Source organism: Cyclopterus lumpus, chromosome 9, assembly GCF_009769545.1.
Source record: "Cyclopterus lumpus isolate fCycLum1 chromosome 9, fCycLum1.pri, whole genome shotgun sequence".
NCBI classification, from domain to species: Eukaryota; Metazoa; Chordata; class Actinopteri; order Perciformes; family Cyclopteridae; genus Cyclopterus; species Cyclopterus lumpus.
In genome coordinates, this window is record NC_046974.1 from 26,550,040 (window position 1) to 26,566,908 (window position 16,869).

At 43.9% G+C, this 16,869-nt stretch overlaps 2 protein-coding genes across 5 annotated transcripts; both read left to right on the plus strand.

Annotated features, from left to right (window-relative positions):
* The first annotated feature begins 4,009 nt into the window (after positions 1–4,009).
* lman2lb (lectin, mannose-binding 2-like b) lies at positions 4,010–10,660 on the plus strand. Of its 4 annotated transcripts, none has more exons than XM_034542140.1 (9): positions 4,010–4,274; positions 5,143–5,261; positions 5,773–5,890; positions 6,339–6,421; positions 6,525–6,545; positions 6,766–6,927; positions 7,204–7,318; positions 7,848–7,970; positions 9,080–10,660. In XM_034542140.1, the coding sequence occupies exons 1-9, from the start codon at positions 4,070–4,072 to the stop codon at positions 9,313–9,315; spliced, it is 1,182 nt and encodes a 393-aa protein (XP_034398031.1). In that variant the 5' UTR covers positions 4,010–4,069; the 3' UTR covers positions 9,316–10,660. The 4 variants fall into 4 exon arrangements, with proteins under 4 accessions (XP_034398031.1, XP_034398032.1, XP_034398033.1 ...); XM_034542142.1 differs by having other exon boundaries at positions 4,012–4,274; positions 9,114–10,659; XM_034542141.1 differs by lacking the exon at positions 6,525–6,545 and having other exon boundaries at positions 4,011–4,274.
* Positions 10,661–11,073: 413 nt separating this feature from the next.
* Positions 11,074–16,772, plus strand: LOC117736480 (leukocyte surface antigen CD53-like). The gene is made up of 8 exons (XM_034541844.1): positions 11,074–11,198; positions 11,721–11,808; positions 12,675–12,863; positions 13,801–13,875; positions 14,162–14,272; positions 14,391–14,498; positions 14,678–14,761; positions 15,517–16,772. The coding sequence occupies exons 2-8, from the start codon at positions 11,746–11,748 to the stop codon at positions 15,583–15,585; spliced, it is 699 nt and encodes a 232-aa protein (XP_034397735.1). The 5' UTR covers positions 11,074–11,198; positions 11,721–11,745; the 3' UTR covers positions 15,586–16,772.
* The last annotated feature ends 97 nt before the right edge of the window (positions 16,773–16,869 follow it).

A 16,869-nucleotide genomic window follows, 5' to 3' on the forward strand; every position in this document is an offset into this window, starting at 1 on the left:
CACTCGGCTCTTGGAATTCTCGTTTTTGACCACCGGCATATGCATGGAACAACCAGATATTTTGATGTTGTAACCATATTAAAAAAGAAAAAAGTCATCTTTAAAGCTTGCTGACTGCCACTTTGCATCCCGCGTGCATATTTCTGATGACACCAGCTGTGAAGGGGTATAAATATTCCCAGACCTGTGTACCACACACACAGGGCTGCATTGATGAAGACACAGAGCATGTGCTCCTGTAAAAGGGATGCCTCCGCTTCCCCTGGGAAACATTTCACTCTCGATTGTTTACACTGGAACAGGTGTGGACGGCTTTCATAAGGATGAGCGCCGAATCCGACTGTGTGACCAATGGATATTAAAATATCTCTTGACCTTGCAAGCGGGGGATTTGCGGTGCAAGTCTGCCACGGCGGGAGGGCGACTGCATGCGGCGTGCCCCGCGATCCTCTCTCCACTCAATAGGCCGGGGCAGGATTTATGGCCCAGGCAGACAGCCTCCTGCGCCCTATGTGTTAGTCTCCGCCACGGATTACGGGATACACAAATGGTGATGCGTGGGTGTCAGGAGAGGTGCTAGACGCTGATGTTTCAGGTTTCAATGTTTCAACTGGAATTCCGCAGCCTCCTCAATGGAAGTGAACGATATCTACCCAGGGGACGTATACAGGAAATACTAAAGGCCCCCTACACCCCCCAAAGTCACCACTGGATCATAAACACCTCCGAGTTTGCTCTCTTATTCCCACTCTTGTGTCTTTGTCTGTCTCTGAGGAGCCATAGCATCACCCCTCGAGTTGCCTGCATTACTGTGATACCTCCCGGGATCCTGACGCGAGCCTGGCGTCCACCACGACGGGTCAATACTTGGCTCCGTCCATTAATCGAACCCGAGCGCCGTTCTTATTGTGAGACACAGCGTGGGGCGAGTGAGCGAGCTGACTCGGCAAAGGCCGGAGTCAAATTTAATTCACTGTTGATCCGGACGCCATCACTGGAGAGGTTTTCTGGGGTGAGGCGGATCAGAGACAAATGCAGGGTTTAGGAAGCACAAGTCATCTGCTGTTTGCTCCTCGTTCTCAGCACTTTCATCAACCTCATTTCCAGCAACAGCACACAGCTGATTTCATGCTTTTTTAAGAAAACAATGCTGGCTGCACCTCAATGCCATGGAGCAGCTACCAGCCCAACTAAATGAGAAAGCAACACTTCTGCTAAAGTGGGACCGAACGCTATGTGGCTAAAGATACTTATTTTTTATTTTTTTTACTCTGAGTTAGCTCCCCCGCTTATATTTCCCATCCTGTGATTCAGGAGGGGAATCAAACGAGCGGCCCGGTTGGGGCGCGTACGGAGCAGAGGGAGAGTGAGCGCAACCGAAGGCTAGAAAAGATGCAGCTCTGGAGAACTGGTCCCCTTTAAGTTTCACTCTCTGCTCCACTCTGTCGACCTCCGGGGGTCACGGCACAAGAACAGAGAGAGAGAGAGAGAGACAGAGAGAGAGACTTTAGCTACATTTGGTAATTGTTTGTAATAAATGTGTCATTCAGTTAACAGTGAGTATGGAACTCATATCTAATTTAAATAACACTCATTGATACAGCTGGAGACAGAGAGTAGGAGGTGACGGAGAGAGGCCGAGACAGAGAGGTGGAGGTGACGGAGAGAGGCCGAGACAGAGAGGTGGAGGTGACGGAGAGAGGCCGAGACAGAGAGGTGGAGGTGACGGAGAGAGGCCGAGACAGAGAGGTGGAGGTGACGGAGAGAGGCCGAGACAGAGAGGTGGAGGTGACGGAGAGAGGCCGAGACAGAGAGGTGGAGGTGATGGAGAGAGGCCGAGACAGAGAGGTGGAGGTGATGGAGAGAGGCCGAGACAGAGAGGTGGAGGTGACGGAGAGAGGCCGAGACAGAGAGGTGGAGGTGACGGAGAGAGGCCGAGACAGAGAGGTGGAGGTGATGGAGAGAGGCCGAGACAGAGAGGTGGAAATGGACGAAGAGGTAGAGATGTAGTGTGGTGCGTTAGAGCTGGGCGAGCTGACGGGGTTTTTCTTCTGCTGCTGCTGTATGAGCGGCGAGACATGGAGCGAGGAGGGCTTGGCGGCAGCCTTGGGTCCATCGGGGGACGGGGGGTTGTCCCCGTGGGCCAGGCCCTTGGCTGCGTTGCCGAGGATGGCCAGGGCCTGGGAGATGGAGTCCAGGGAGGGGGCCGTCAGATCCTCATCAAGGGAATCCAGACATATGGGCTCGGAGGGTGACTGAGGGGGTCGCTTGGCAACCTGGGCTGCGGGGGAGGGGGTGGTGCCCGCTGAGGGCACGGACCGCTGAACTCACACGGCCTCCTGCACAGAAACAACATTTATACAAGCTGGATTTGTTGTAACAGGGCTGCATTACACATTTCCATGTCTTATTAAAGTAAAGGTTTGCATTTTTAGAACATTACTCACATACCAGATGTACGTTTTAGTCGCTCTAAATCTCTTTTTCCCCTCTCAATTAGGGATTAAAGAGCTAATTCAGCTTTCCCCCCTTTTGACAACATTTTGAAATTGTAAAATCTTTATTTGACTTTCAGGTGGTGCAACCAAAGAACTGTCAGGTGTGAAAAAAATATTGAATAATACATCTGATTTAACATGCATGCACAAACACGTGGAACTAAACGCATCACTCATCAGAACAAAATGTATGCAGTTGAAGTGCTACAATAGTTGGGAACAGATTTATTTATTCTTCATTAGAATATTGAAATGTTGTAAATGCATGCAATTCTCATCTTAATATTTAAGCTCTGGATTTTGTTTGCACAAAATGTTGCATCAGCCTTCCAAATTCCTTTTTTGTAATCTAACCAATAATATAAGCTAATATAACCATTTATGTCCTCCATAAAAAGTATTACTGAGTGGAGGATCATTGTCTCATTAGAAAGTGTTTACAGTTATCCAGATTACAATAATAAGTAAATAGAGTGTACTTTATTATTCAAAGACATTACTCCACAAGTGATAATGAACCCAGTTTAAAATCATATAGTCATATCTATTTAAGTACTATATGGTTTTCAGCATATTGAGGTGAGTATTGTAAACATGAGGCCCCCCTGCCAGAAGATGGAGGACTTTTCCACCAAATAACTCAGAGGCCACGAGAAAAATCCACCTCCGATCTGGGTCATAAACATGTCATGAGATCTGTATAATCATCACTATACTTTGCATTCTGGGAATTTGTTTTGCTGCGATGCTAAATATGTGTTTACGTGATTCGATAAGGATGGCTATTTTGATTCTTTATGGCATTTACATTTATTTATTTTTGTACACTTTTTTTGTTGTCTTTTCACCACAGATAGAACACATATATACAGAAATTAAAACAAAAGTATATATAATATACAGCAAGAGTAATAAAAAAAAGAAAAAGGGGTCTGGTTTCCTCTCAAAAGCATGATAAAGTGTTCTTATCTTGTGTTTTCGTTGATGTGTAAACACCGTTCATTTCTCCCACTTCTCACGACATCGCTCCTCTTGAGCTCTTATTCTGTGAGTTAACACTTCCATATCATACATTATACATATCAGTCACGACTTTCAACCATCCATCTTGTGATGGTTCCATATTTGACTCTTGGCCTTTGGCCGTTCCATATAAACCTTAAACTGATTTTATGGCATTTACATGTTAAGTGTGAGATTCTTCAAAAAGTAATATAATGTCAACAGGACTAGACCTGGATAGTTGTGAAAATGTTTTAAGAAAGGGTTGCAAAAACATATTTTACATATGCTACAACATAGATTCCAAATCCGCATATTCATTTCTGATTCTGTGTTTGGACATCAATTATAATGAAACAATAAGATTGGATAAGATAACATCCTGAAGGAGGGCAATGCGCAAAATCAAATTTAAACATAAAGTGTATTCCGTTTTATTTAAAAGCATTGAAACGCGTTCGCGACAGGGCTTTTAATTTGGAAAGTAATTACCGGAAGTGTAGTTGTTTCCTGCTCGCTCGCTTACTCGAAACCATGTGACCAGCTGGGTTTGAAGTGGGAGCGTAAAGATGGTTGCCGCTGTGACCGTAACAAATCTGGATAGATTCCGAAGTTTCTGTTTTTTATGGCCCATGTTTCGCTTTAAAAACATCCGTGAATTAACATGTTTGTTTGTTGCCGCTTGCGTTCTGGTGAGCCGGTCGGCGGCGGACGGCCAGGACTTTGTAGAGGATTTCATGAAGAGGGAATATTCTCTGGTGAAGCCGTACCGGGGTAAGTTCGCTGTCAACCTGACGTTCACGCGACCGTAACTAAGCTCAACCGAGCTAGCTAGCTAGCTAGTTAGCTAATACCAGCCGACTGACTAGCGGTTGCTGTCGTTAACGAGCATTAGCTACGTGACGCTGCATTAGCCACAGAGTATAATCATTAACTGAGATTAACTCGTTGCCCCCTCGGGCGCTGAACGTCAACCAGCTAGTTTAACAAGAACGGTGAGAAATTATATATATATATATATATATCTCACCCCTCGAGTTGCCTGCATTACTGTGATACTTTGTCTGTCTCTGAGTGATACCATAGCATCACCTCCCGAGGGGATATCCCTCGGGAGGTATCACAGGCAACTCGAGGGGATATATATATATATATATATATATATATATATATATATATATATATATATATATATATATATATATATATATATATACATACACACACACTGTTGGCGATGCCCACCCCCTCATACATCTCCAAATATTATACAAGGGAATGTATTATAATATGATACAATTAATAATAATCTACACTTTTATTAATCCCACAGTGGGTACATTCTTCTCTGCATTGTCCCATTCTTAGTTATTATGGGGCAGTGCGCTGCTGTGAAGCGTGTGGGGAGCAACTGGGGGTTCAGTGTCTTACATATTACATACATTGTTGGATTTTGCTTAAAGCCATAGACAGGATAAGATAGATAGCCAATATTTAAACAAAAGTCTGTAGTTTGTGTGTATTCTCCCGGTAAGTAAAATAAAGTTCAATTCACAAATTCTTGAAAGAAATGTCCATAGAGCAGCTCCACTTGTGTATACATACGATGCTGTGGTCTCACAGAGCCGTCACTGCTTTGCAGGCTTGGGTTTCTCCACTTCTTCACAGTGGCATCTGATGGGCACTGCCATGATTACACCTGACCACGTGAGGCTGACCCCGGACCTGCAGAGCAGACAGGGGGCAGTGTGGAGTCGAATGGTAAGTCCACTTCAGTCGGATTCAAAACCCCCCTCCATGGTTCCCAGACAGTCCACACCTTAACCCGTGGGCTGGGAGCCATGGAGAACGTCAAGTATATTGGTGTTTTCTACTAAATAACTCCTATCGTCATTCCAACGTGATTATTATATGGTTGACCATTGCTGTTTTTGTGTTTGATAAGTTGTTATTGGTTATGTGAGTTAAAACGGACTGGTATGTTACAGAAACGATCATTTAATAATTTTATTCTAACGTAGCCTTTTAAAACCAGTAACGGATATAACTCATGCTATATGATGGTATCACATCATCAATAGAGTATGGATAGAGTGCCCAGTCCTACCATAACCTTTCGCATCCTCTAAAACTATCGGTGCATTACACATCCGCCTGCCCTCTCACCGTGACCTTGATATTTTCCACGAGTTCAGCCTGTTTCAAGTTCGGTCTGTTCCTCAAACGCTTACGTCCAAATGGCGCCAGAATAACCTGCCTTGTTGCTTTCCAGCCACTTCTCGTGCGGGATTGGGAGCTCCAGGTGCAATTTAAAATCCACGGTCTGGGGAAGAAAAATTTGAACGGTGACGGCATGGCTTTCTGGTTAACCAAAGAACGCATGCAGAATGGTAGGTAGACGGCGGACCGCCCGGGAGTGTCGTACACTGACGAGGAACCGGTGCTACAAATCATTTGTTGTGATGTGGAGGGGAGCAGCATATTTGACAACCTAGTGTTAAGAGCCGGCTAATTTTTGTGCTCAACATAGCGGTTGAGTGATGTGTGCTTCTGCAAAGTTCGGATGATATGATTTGTGCATTTCATCTCTGTATATCCTGTACAATGACTCGGGAGAGGGTCTAAGAAAGAAAACCAAATGGTCTTAAAACTATGTCATTGTACACAACTTTGCACCCTCATAATTAATCTAGATAATGCCCAAATAACCAAGACAAAACTTTCTCTAGTTGAATAATTATTTACACATATGAGCCTCGTGTTGGTGGTGTAACTCCAAACATTCTGGGCTGTCTGCTGTGAGGAAACGCCCTGATGCACCTCGCTCTGTCTTCCCAGGTCCTGTGTTTGGAAACATGAACCAGTTCACTGGACTCGGAATATTTGTGGACACGTACCCCAATTCCGAACATAGCCTTGACGTGAGTGACAGTCGGTAGCGTGAGTGGCCTCCAGTTTTCAGTGTGAAAAGTTATCTCAAAAGTGTGTCATGTTTTTCTCTCTGCAACCCTGTGGAATGCGCAGAAGACAAAGTCCGGAACTCAGGTAGCATCAGAAACAGCTGTTTGTCCCACAGGCGCCGAATGTTCTTCTATTACCTTCATCCGCTGTCTCATCTCATGCATGTGTTTTCATTTCACATGCTGTCTGGTGCAACAGAGACAACCGCTGACGGTGCACTTTGTGGCTGAGCAGATGGAGGTGTCTGTGCTGTAGCCACAGTGTTGTGTGTTCACCTTCCCCCCCCCCCCCGTCTTCCTCACAGAGGATGTTCCCGTACGTGTCCGTGATGCTGGGGAACGGGTCTCTGTCCTACGACCAGGAGTACGACGGGCGGCCCACTGACCTCGGAGGATGCTCGGCCGCGATACGAAACTCAATCTACGACACGTTTCTCCTCGTCAGATACTCCAAAAACAGACTCACGGTATGAAACTCTTATGGTGGGATTGATGCAGTTTATTTTCATGATGTCTTTTCATATACATAGTCGTGTGCTAAAGGCGGAAAAATGAAATTACTTTTATACAATAAAAAGGCAGGATTTAAAACCAGGGCGATGATGATGATGATGATGATTATATTAAATGTTGAAAAATCTTCCCATTGATATAAATCATGAAAATGTCAAAGTTTCAAAAGTGTTGTAGTTTTAGTGTATTCGTCGTCAGTGACTCACACCGAGCCTCCCTCTGCCCTCCAGCTCAGGGTGGACGTAGATGGCAAGCAGGAATGGAAAGACTGCGCTGACATCACCGGGCTGCGGCTGCCTTCGGGCTACTTCTTCGGTGCTTCCTCGGCCACCGGAGACCTGTCGGGTATGGACTCTCACGGGTCACTTGAATTGGGAGCCTCTGTTTGATTCTGTTCAGTGAATTCAACTTGATAAGATATCTTTTGACAAATAGACCCTTCGCTAAGTCCCGCCCTCAGACGTCAATCATAGCGTAGCATCTGCCACCTCCGACCAGGGTTCGACGCCCACCCGGCTCTTCTTCGTGGACCCTCATGGGACCGTATCAGTTCCCCTTCATTTTCAGGCCGGTTATGTGGATTTAGAAACCACAACAATGGTTGCATGGAGTTGGCAGATGAGATCCAAAACTTTCAGTCCCGACACCGGCGGTTCGATTCCCCGGTCCTCCGAATCGTGTCAATGGGCTCCACCCTTAACTCCAAAATCGCATGAATGGGTGAATGACATGCAGCAGTAAACACCTGTACTGTTAAAGCAGAAGACCAGAATTATGTACGAGACATTTAACAATTAGCTCTGATGCCCAAGAGAGAAGAAACGTTGCATTGTTTCTTCAAGTGTTAATCGCCTTCTTCTACATGTGGCTCTAGATAACCATGACCTCATCTCCATGAAGCTGTTCCAGCTGACAGTAGAGAGGACTCCCGAGGAGGAGGAGGACGATAAAGAGGAGGTCACCATCCCCACAGTTGACAACATGGAGCAGTTCCAAGGTAGAACACACACACACACACACACACACACACACACACACACACACACACACACACACACACACACACACACACACACACACACACACACACACACACACACACACACACACACACACACACACACACACACACACACACACACACACACACACACACACACACACACACACACACACACACTGCTGCCTCTGAAGTCATCAGTTCTCTCAGAGTATTGACTTATTTTAGGGGCTCATAAACGGCTCAATTCAATAGTGTTGCACTTGAATATTACCGTCTCTCTTAATTCCCAGCATTTTTTTTATTAAGCTTCCTCTTTCTTTGGAAGACTTCTGAAAACCATAAAACCGTAAACATTGCTCAGTTGCATTTATGTCTGTGTGTAAGTCCCAATAAAGATAAACCCGTGTTAGGCCACTGCGGTGCTAGATAAGTAGTTTCAATTCAGTTCAGTTTATTTTGTATAGTCCAAAATCACAAATTAATCTGGCGCTATAGAGAAAATTACAGGGGGGGGCGAGGGTGATTTCAGGGGGGCGGGCCGCCACTGTGATATAATGGTAGGGGAAACACTGCTGTCCCAAAAAAACTGAAAAAACCCTTATGTAAGTATGGTGATGCAAGTATTACCCATCACGAGTAAAAGAATGTGATAGAGTTTATATGTTGATAAAATACAGCACGTCTGGTTGTTCTAATGTGCTGCCCTCGCGGGTCTGCACCAGTAATCCCAGCCGGTTGTACATATCATTTCAATAATGTGCACGTTTAAATTGCATGATGACGTACGCGGTCTTTGTGGAGGGCCTTTGATCTGAACCCGTCAGCCTCTCCTGACTCACCTCATCACTCTCTCCCCGTCTGCCTGTGTCTGGTTCTCTTTGTTGGCCGGCAGCACACTGAAATTAGCCAGCTAGCACTTAAGCTACATTCTACAGCTAGCAGCCCGGCTTCGCTAACCGGTCGGCCGCGTTGCATTTGAAATACCATTTGACGCTGTTTCTACAGGAAAGGAGCCCTTTGTTCAGCGTCTGGTGCTCAGTAAGCGTGACCAAACGTTTATTGTTAAATATTGGTGTCAAAATAAAATGCACACGGTTCCCCAGATGTGTCTGCTGACGACTCCCTCTTGCTCTGCAGTGGAAGTCCAGGAGGAGGGGATGAGCGGAGTGCAGTACTTCATCACCATCGTCTTCTCCATCGTGGGCCTCGGCGTGCTGTCCGTGGTGGCGCTGTCCGTGTACGGCCGCTGGAAAGAAAACAGACGCAAGCGCTTCTATTGACGAGAGAGTGGCCGCTTCCACCTGTTTTTCTTCTTTTTTTAGAATGCGTTGCTTCTTAATCAACATGCATCACAACAACGCACAGACTGCCGTAGCTTTACTGAACCATACAATCGAACAAACAAACCTCAGGGGTCTGAAGCCCAGAGCCATGAATGGTGAGCCAGATGTGAAGCATTCTTTTTTCTGTGTGTGTGTGTGTGTGTGTGAGTGTGTGTGATGGAAGGTAGATGAGATGCTCAAATGTAATTTCCTATGAAAGAAAAATGAATTATGATAATGCTCATCAACTGAAAGTACAGTGGGTCTGCACTAACTGAGCCACTGTAGATATCAAATAATCGCCAACAAGAATAGACAAACTAAAAGCCTCGAGTCGACTCCACAAAGGAAATCCCAGCTGCTGTGTGTAGTTCACTGACTTCTTGTCCCGGGATTTTGTGGTGTGGTTCCCTCTCACTGCCACTTGGTGCTGCTGTTGTGTAGCTGTTGTTCATTTGGATGGGAGCAGCTGTGAGGACCGATCAACCCGTGGATCCCTGTAGACGCCATCTCGTCCGCACTGACGAAGAGTCGAGCTGTCGCAAGCCAGGGAGACATGGCTGTGTGCTCCATGAAGAGTTTTCAGGGCCTCGCTAGTCCCGTTCAAGACTCCCTGCGTTCCTGTCCTGTCCTTATTTCCTGTTTGGCATCGCGAGGCGCTCGGTTCATTTCCTTTACAGTTCTCAGTTGTGACATGTTAATGTAAAGGTTTATCCAACATCTGTTGCCACTTGGCACCAGTTTTTTATTTTCTTATTTTTAATGTTCACAAGAACCAACCTTTTTGTGGCACTGCCTTTTAATCAGACCTGTTGATTAGGACAACATGTTTTAATTTAGTCAATGAATTCACTTGTGATCATGTTACGTTAGACGTCAGCTCTAGAGGGCGCTGCTATCTAATCGACGTAAACAGTCAAGCTGGCACTGAACAGACAAACAGCTGGAAGAAGAAAGTCCTACTACATATTGGTTCAATGTGTTAATATTACCCACGATGCAACTTGGACGATAGCTAATGTGTTTTCTGGCTTCTCTGATGTGAGCTTTAATTTTTTTTAAACTTGTTTAATTACAAAAAAAAGAAGCTCCTGTTCTGTATGTCGAAGCATCGTTAACGTGCGCTGACGTAAAGTTCACACAAGCAGCTGTACTGCCCTTTCTCTTGTGTTCTGAATGTCAAGCTCTTTGTTGTCGTCGATCATTTCACCATTCATGTAGTGAATTATTTAAATATTGTTAAGCCAATTTCAATGTTCAGATCAAAACATAACCCGTTGTGACAAAAGCGCTTGTGATCGTGCTCCTGTGTCGGGTTATTTTCTTTCTTTTTCTCAGTAAAGAAATTCTAATTTGGTTTCACTTCTGTTGTACTGGATTTTTCTTTTGGTCTCTTTCCGTGACTGTTTTATATGAATACATCATAAATGTTATTATTATTATTATTATTATTAGACGTTACATTCTAAATTCAGATTGTCAAAGCATGAGCTCCGATCTTTAGACTTGTGGTGCATTTCAAGTCTCTGTGTCCCTCCCTCTCACTCTCACTTGACAAAGGTAAAAATACATTAGAAACTGGTGTAAAGAGGAAACTATTGATATGAAAAATAGGAATATTTATCCTCATGTGCATTTTATTTCTAAAAAAGTTTTTGAGAGGAGTGAACAACTCGACCTGTCACTGATGCGTCCTGAAGACAAACCTGACTCCAGCGCGGAGGCTCCTCCTCTTTAGAGTCATCATAGATGTTTCTAGCGGCCGGGGCGTAGACAGAAGCCTTGGTCTTCCTCCTCTTCCTCTTCCTCCTCATACCTGTCTGTCGTCACATGGCATCGGGAATGTTAGGAGCAACACCAACGTACCGCTCACTGGAAATACTGCTGGATACAGTTCAAGGTAAGTACTCGGATATTTAATCACTTTTATTATGACGGCTGATTCAATCTCAATAAATACAAACTAAACATAGATGTTTGTTTAAAATGAGCTTGATTTGTAAAAGAAAAAACGACCAAAAAAACCTAAATAATTGAAGTGATAAAAGTCTACACAATATTGCAAATGTTATAAAAGCGCTGAAGAGAACATGTGAAAGTAAACTGACCATCTGTAATGAATAGGTCACTGGAGGTTGTGCCCACCCGCTTTAACCAAACCCTTTCTCAGATGTTTAGCTACAAACTTGCAACAAATGGTTAACGTGGAGATAAGAGCAATGATTAACTGCAGCCTGAATAGGTCACCGGTGGCTCAGTGTTGCCATATCAAACAGTGGTGTCCTGTAAACAGCATCACATGTTCTGCTTCACAAGTAGGATAGCATCTCAAATATGTGATTCTCTATGTAACTAACTGTAGTGTTTTTAATCAGCTCCAGTTTGTGGACTCTTGTAGATTTTATTTCTATTTCGTTCACAGAGGAAGACGGACAGACACAGGAAGGATGAACCGCTCCTGTGTGAACTACTTGAAAACGTTGGTGATCGGTCTCAACTTCCTGTGCTGGGTAGGTGGTTCAAGCAGTGGCGTGAGGTAGTTGTAACGGCCCCTGGTTCAATTCCTTTTATTTTGTGTAGCACAAAACCCCACATTTGCCTCAGGGGGCTAATTTACAATCTGCAATGTAAAACACACGACATCCTTTGTCCCGGGACCCTCATCGGAACAGGAACCCCCCCACAAAGAAAACCTTTAACCTTTAAAAAACCTCTGGAAGAGCAAAAGAGGAGGATCCCTCTGTCAAGGACAGAAGTGCAATTGATGGCATGTGTACAGAAAAGAGTTGTAACACATTCAATGCATGATATGCGAGAAGTAAGCAGGGTAATGATGGAAAAATGACCACCAAAAATAACGGCAGCAGTGGCTATAATAGAATAATAATACAAATATTAATATTATCGCTAATAGGAATAGTATAGTGAGTGATCATAATAATAGCACTGGGTCTCAGGCAGGAATCAGGACATGTGTCCATGGTAACCTGTGAGGCAAGAAAGCACAAAGACTCTGGGGAGAAGCAGAGTTAGTAATATGCATTGATGGGACATGAATTCATAGAGGAGCTGGAGGAGAGAGGAGCTCAGTGTATCCTAGGATGTCCCCCAGCAGTCTAGGCCTATAGCAGCGTATCCTATTTAGGGTTGCGGGTCTATTGCAGGGCTCACATAGACAAACAACCATTCACGCTCACATTCACACCTACGGGCAGTCTAGAGTCTCTGCATGTCTTTGGACTGTGGGAGGAAGCCCACGCCGACCCGACTCCAACAGAAAATGACTCTGAGGTTATGTCGTGGATTTCATTTGGAGGTTTGAACGTTTCATTGTGCCGTCGAACCAGAATAATAACGTGAGGTTTCTCTCCTGAAGCTGTGCGGTGCCTTTGTGGTGGCCCTCGGGGAGTTCCAGGTGATTCACTCCAAGTTCGCCTCCCTCGTCACCTCCTTCTGGCCCATCTTCCCCGCCAACACCTTGGTGGTCACCGGCACCATCGTGACCTGCGTGTGTTACCTGGGAGTGTTCGGCGGCATGAAGGAGAACCGCTGCATGCTCATCAATGTGAGTATGAGGTGGGATTGAATAGGCTGTTTAGTTTATGGTGTTAACATGTGTTTAATTATTCTAAAGACATGAGCCTGTATGCACAAACATAGAAACCAGAGATGTTCCGCTATTTATTTTTGCCAATACTGGAACCTGTGCCAATACCTAGTACCAATCCAATTTTTTTAATTATGTAAACAATATATAAACAAATGCTTACTGTAAACTACTAAATCCATGTCACTGTTTTATGGCCTGGCTCAGGTTCAACCAAGCTCCTGGCCTATGAGTATCAACTTCAGGTTCTGCAAAGCCAAGCCAATGAGGAAGTTTCTTAAAACGTGCATTCTCTGTACTGACCATCAGGGGGCAAAGAGAAGTCAGATTGTATAGAAGTCTATGAGAACATGACTACTATTCCCTCAGTAAACATTGTAAACATGGGTTTATGGTCTACAGCATGACGTTCATTTAGTAAATTATGTTCCAATTAGAGTCAAATAGACAGGCCATGCTTTAGGGCGGGGCAACCTTGTGATTGACAGGTTGCTACCAGAGCCTTCTATTCACTGGTTGCAAAAATCCAACATGGCAACAGCCAAAATACAAGATGGCGACGGCCAACATGATGAACTCGAGGCTTCAAAACCGCAGTGTACAAAGACCCATGGGTGACGTCACAACAACTATATCTACTTCTTATATTACCATTGTGACTAGGATCCTTTGTAGTGGAGGACACACAAGTTCCACAGTTTAACAGAAATGGGTAAGTTCACCCAGGAGACCAGTGTTTGTGTTCTGTGTGAAACCAAAAGTCAACGTTATGTTCTTCAACCCATTATATGATAAATGATATGATACGGTGATATAGGATCGACTCGGATACTCGGCGGTACCCGATCCGGCATGTTTGACTCCAAACTCACTTGTGTTTGAATCTGATTTGCAGTTTTTCGTGCTGCTGTTCATCCTGATGCTGGTGGAGTTGGCCATGGCCTGCGTGTTCCTGGTGTACAGCAGAGAGGTAGGACACGTTATGCACAATACGTTCATAGAGGCTGATTTATACTGTAGGTGTTGATGTGATTGATGGGAACATTTTCACCTCCAGCAGCTGGGTAATCAGAATTGTGCAAAAAGTGAAATTCTCCAAACGAACGTGGACTGGAAGAGGGGAAACCCACGCGACACCATTGGTCAATCTCCTCACCGCCGGCCACCGCTGGCCTCGCTGCACGCTGCCGTGAAACTAGAGGCCATCAGGCAGCAGTGCATTGCAGATAACGTGTCTCGCCCTGTCTGTCGTGCAGATTGACACATACTTTGAGGATGACCTGATGCGAAGCCTGGAGATCTACAGACAGCTCGGTCCGGAAAGCAACTCGACCATTAGAGACGACTTGGACGCTGTCCAGCACCTGGTAAACGATCTGCCACTCATCTTCATCATCTTAAAATGAACCCCGCCACTAGTAAAGAGTAATTCACTGAAATGCATGTTCATTCCACTGAAGTAGGGTGTTTTTGTTTTTTTCACAGTTTAAGTGCTGTGGAGTTCATGGTGTAGCAGACTGGAAGGGTAACGTCCCAATCTCCTGCTGTAGGGAGGACCCCTGTGACCCCCTAATCCACACAGACTGGCAAGAGGTGACTTCTACTGTATCATCACGGCATAAACAACTAGAATGAATAATGTGCAGTCAAACATTCTTTTTAATAATTGTCCTCCATTATTCTGTTCTCTCCAGGACTCCTGTCTATTCTTTTATTTCTTGCTGTAACTCTAAACGCTGTAAACAGGATAACCGTAGAAGTTTGTCTTCCAGGGTTGTCTCGTGAAACTGAGGGACTGGTTTTCCAGAAACTATCGCAGCACGGGCGCAGGCGTCGTCACGATGTTCATCCTGCAGGTATACGGTACATCTGGTTTCTCTAAGGGAAGTTTCTACCCCTCAGCTCGGTAGTTCCGATGAACGCCGGATTGGAGGCCACGAGCTTGAGAGAACGGTTCATTTAAAGTAGGCTAGCTAATGACTACATCCTCTGAGCCATCCATCACTGTTGCTACGGCGACCATGTTAGCAAACAGTTAAAACATTAGCATTCGGAGTGATGTTTCTATCTATCATACTAATCCAATATTCACCCTCTATTCAGCTGTGTTTGGGACGAGGGGCGCATTAGGGCCGTCGTAGGTCAGAGAAACAAAACTTAGTTGTAAATGTATGAGGGAAAAAAATGTGGATCTTTTTTTTAGATTAAAGTGGTAAATCTACAGCAAAAACTCTGATATTCTCTTTGATTGTAAAGTAAAACAAAACTTGCAATTAGTCACAAATAAATTGTGACATTTCTGGTAAATATATTCATTGGCCCAGATCAAGCTGACGGGGAGAACTAGCGATGGACTGTATATACAAAATAAATAATATATGAAATGGATTATATTCACGTAAAGTATAAACCATGTTACCTGTGTCCCTAATAAATTAAAGAAAATTGATAAGAGCATAAAAGATAAGACTTAGATCGCAGCTGGCATTAGTTAGTTTTGCAACTTTTGTTAGTTTGTCGAATCAGCGTTTATATATTGTGTCCTTGAAAAAACATTGTTTCTAATATTTTAAGTAACATTTGACTCTTGTTTTCTTTTCTTTCGTTTCAGTTCATTTGTCTGTCCATCACCGTCCCTCTCTTTTGCTACTTCAGTCGACATGGACTGGGTTACCAGTGACGAAGGGCCGATGAAACAGACTTTCTGTATGTCAACAGGTTGCTTTTTCTGTATCAACTTTGAATTAATCTGTTCAAGTACCCAATGATAAACGGTGAGCCAACAGGAGAACGAGCGGTGGGACAAAGGAGACATTTCATTAGATGGGGCATGACATGCTGCCCTAGTCTACAAAGAGCCCACGAGGTCTGTTCCCCCAATGAGGGCTCGGCTGGATGACGGGCAGTGCTGCGGACGCCCGCCCTTCCCAGTTTGTTGGACATTAAAAACATTTTGAACTTGGACAAACTAGAGCTAAACAAATCCCACATGGATAACTTTGCCAGTAATCATTATTCACTTTTTGTTTTTCAATATTTTCCGCCCCTTTTTATTTAATTTTGTGCTTTCACGTGTTTTGAGCAACTGGAAATAAATAGTCCGTTAAACTTGTAAATACTTTGCTAATTAAAACCCAGCTTTCTTTCTATTTGTCCGATGTTTTTGTTTTTTTCTGTGTTCAGTTTCGGTTGATTCTGATTATTGAAAACATAATGAGTGATTCCTGATGTTGTGCAAGGAAACTACAACTAGAATCCTTGATATTATGCGTAACATGTACAGTAACTGTTGGGTCCGACAGTTCATATCTGAAGGGCTGCAGAGATTGTTTTTGTACACACTGTCAAGCTTATGTTCATATTTAGAAATGTTTTCAAAAACAAATTATGAATGAGTTATATGCTATATGTGTGAGGTAGGTTAACTAGCATTTATTCTGCCCACTGCTGCTTTTGTAGTTTTTTTTTAGATTTTCACAATTTGTAATACAAAAGTCAATGAGCTGCTGGCGATATTTAGATTGACTTGTTTGTGTAAGATCGACCTAAAACGTGCCGGAAAACATGTTTATATATTTAACTATCTTCTTCAAAATCATTTAGAAAAGTACGTGTTTGCAAAACCATGTTTTAGTTATCATGTAACTTTTAGTGAATGTTGAATAAAAAAATGTAAAAAGTTTTAGAGCAGCAATAATGCTTAATTCTCAAATGTCCACCATTTTGTCTGCCCAGAGGATTCACCAGTTTTTGTTATTTATCTTCCTCCTGATACTATAACTGTTTGTGTGTGTAGCACATGTAGGATGTAGGACTAGTACTGCATTTAGTTGTGCAATAACTGAACATTAAATGTACCATACATTGTAACACGTGAGCGTTACATGTTTGTGTTGTTATAGATGAGGTCTAAGTGCTTTTTAAATGCTGTGAAAGTATCGACCCACTCAATCCAAGGCCAGGA

Excerpts from the sequence above, each read along its gene's own strand:
- lman2lb (XM_034542140.1), top strand. The coding sequence starts at position 4,070 with ATGGTTGCCGCTGTGACCGTAACAAATCTGGATAGATTCCGAAGTTTC. Across the intron at positions 5,262-5,772 it reads GGGCAGTGTGGAGTCGAATG|CCACTTCTCGTGCGGGATTG; the intron begins GTAAGTCCACTT and ends GTTGCTTTCCAG. Across the intron at positions 7,971-9,079 it reads CAACATGGAGCAGTTCCAAG|ATGTGTCTGCTGACGACTCC; the intron begins GTAGAACACACA and ends ACGGTTCCCCAG.
- LOC117736480 (XM_034541844.1), top strand. The coding sequence starts at position 11,746 with ATGAACCGCTCCTGTGTGAACTACTTGAAAACGTTGGTGATCGGTCTC. Across the intron at positions 14,499-14,677 it reads TCCACACAGACTGGCAAGAG|GGTTGTCTCGTGAAACTGAG; the intron begins GTGACTTCTACT and ends TTTGTCTTCCAG. Across the intron at positions 14,762-15,516 it reads TCACGATGTTCATCCTGCAG|TTCATTTGTCTGTCCATCAC; the intron begins GTATACGGTACA and ends CTTTCGTTTCAG.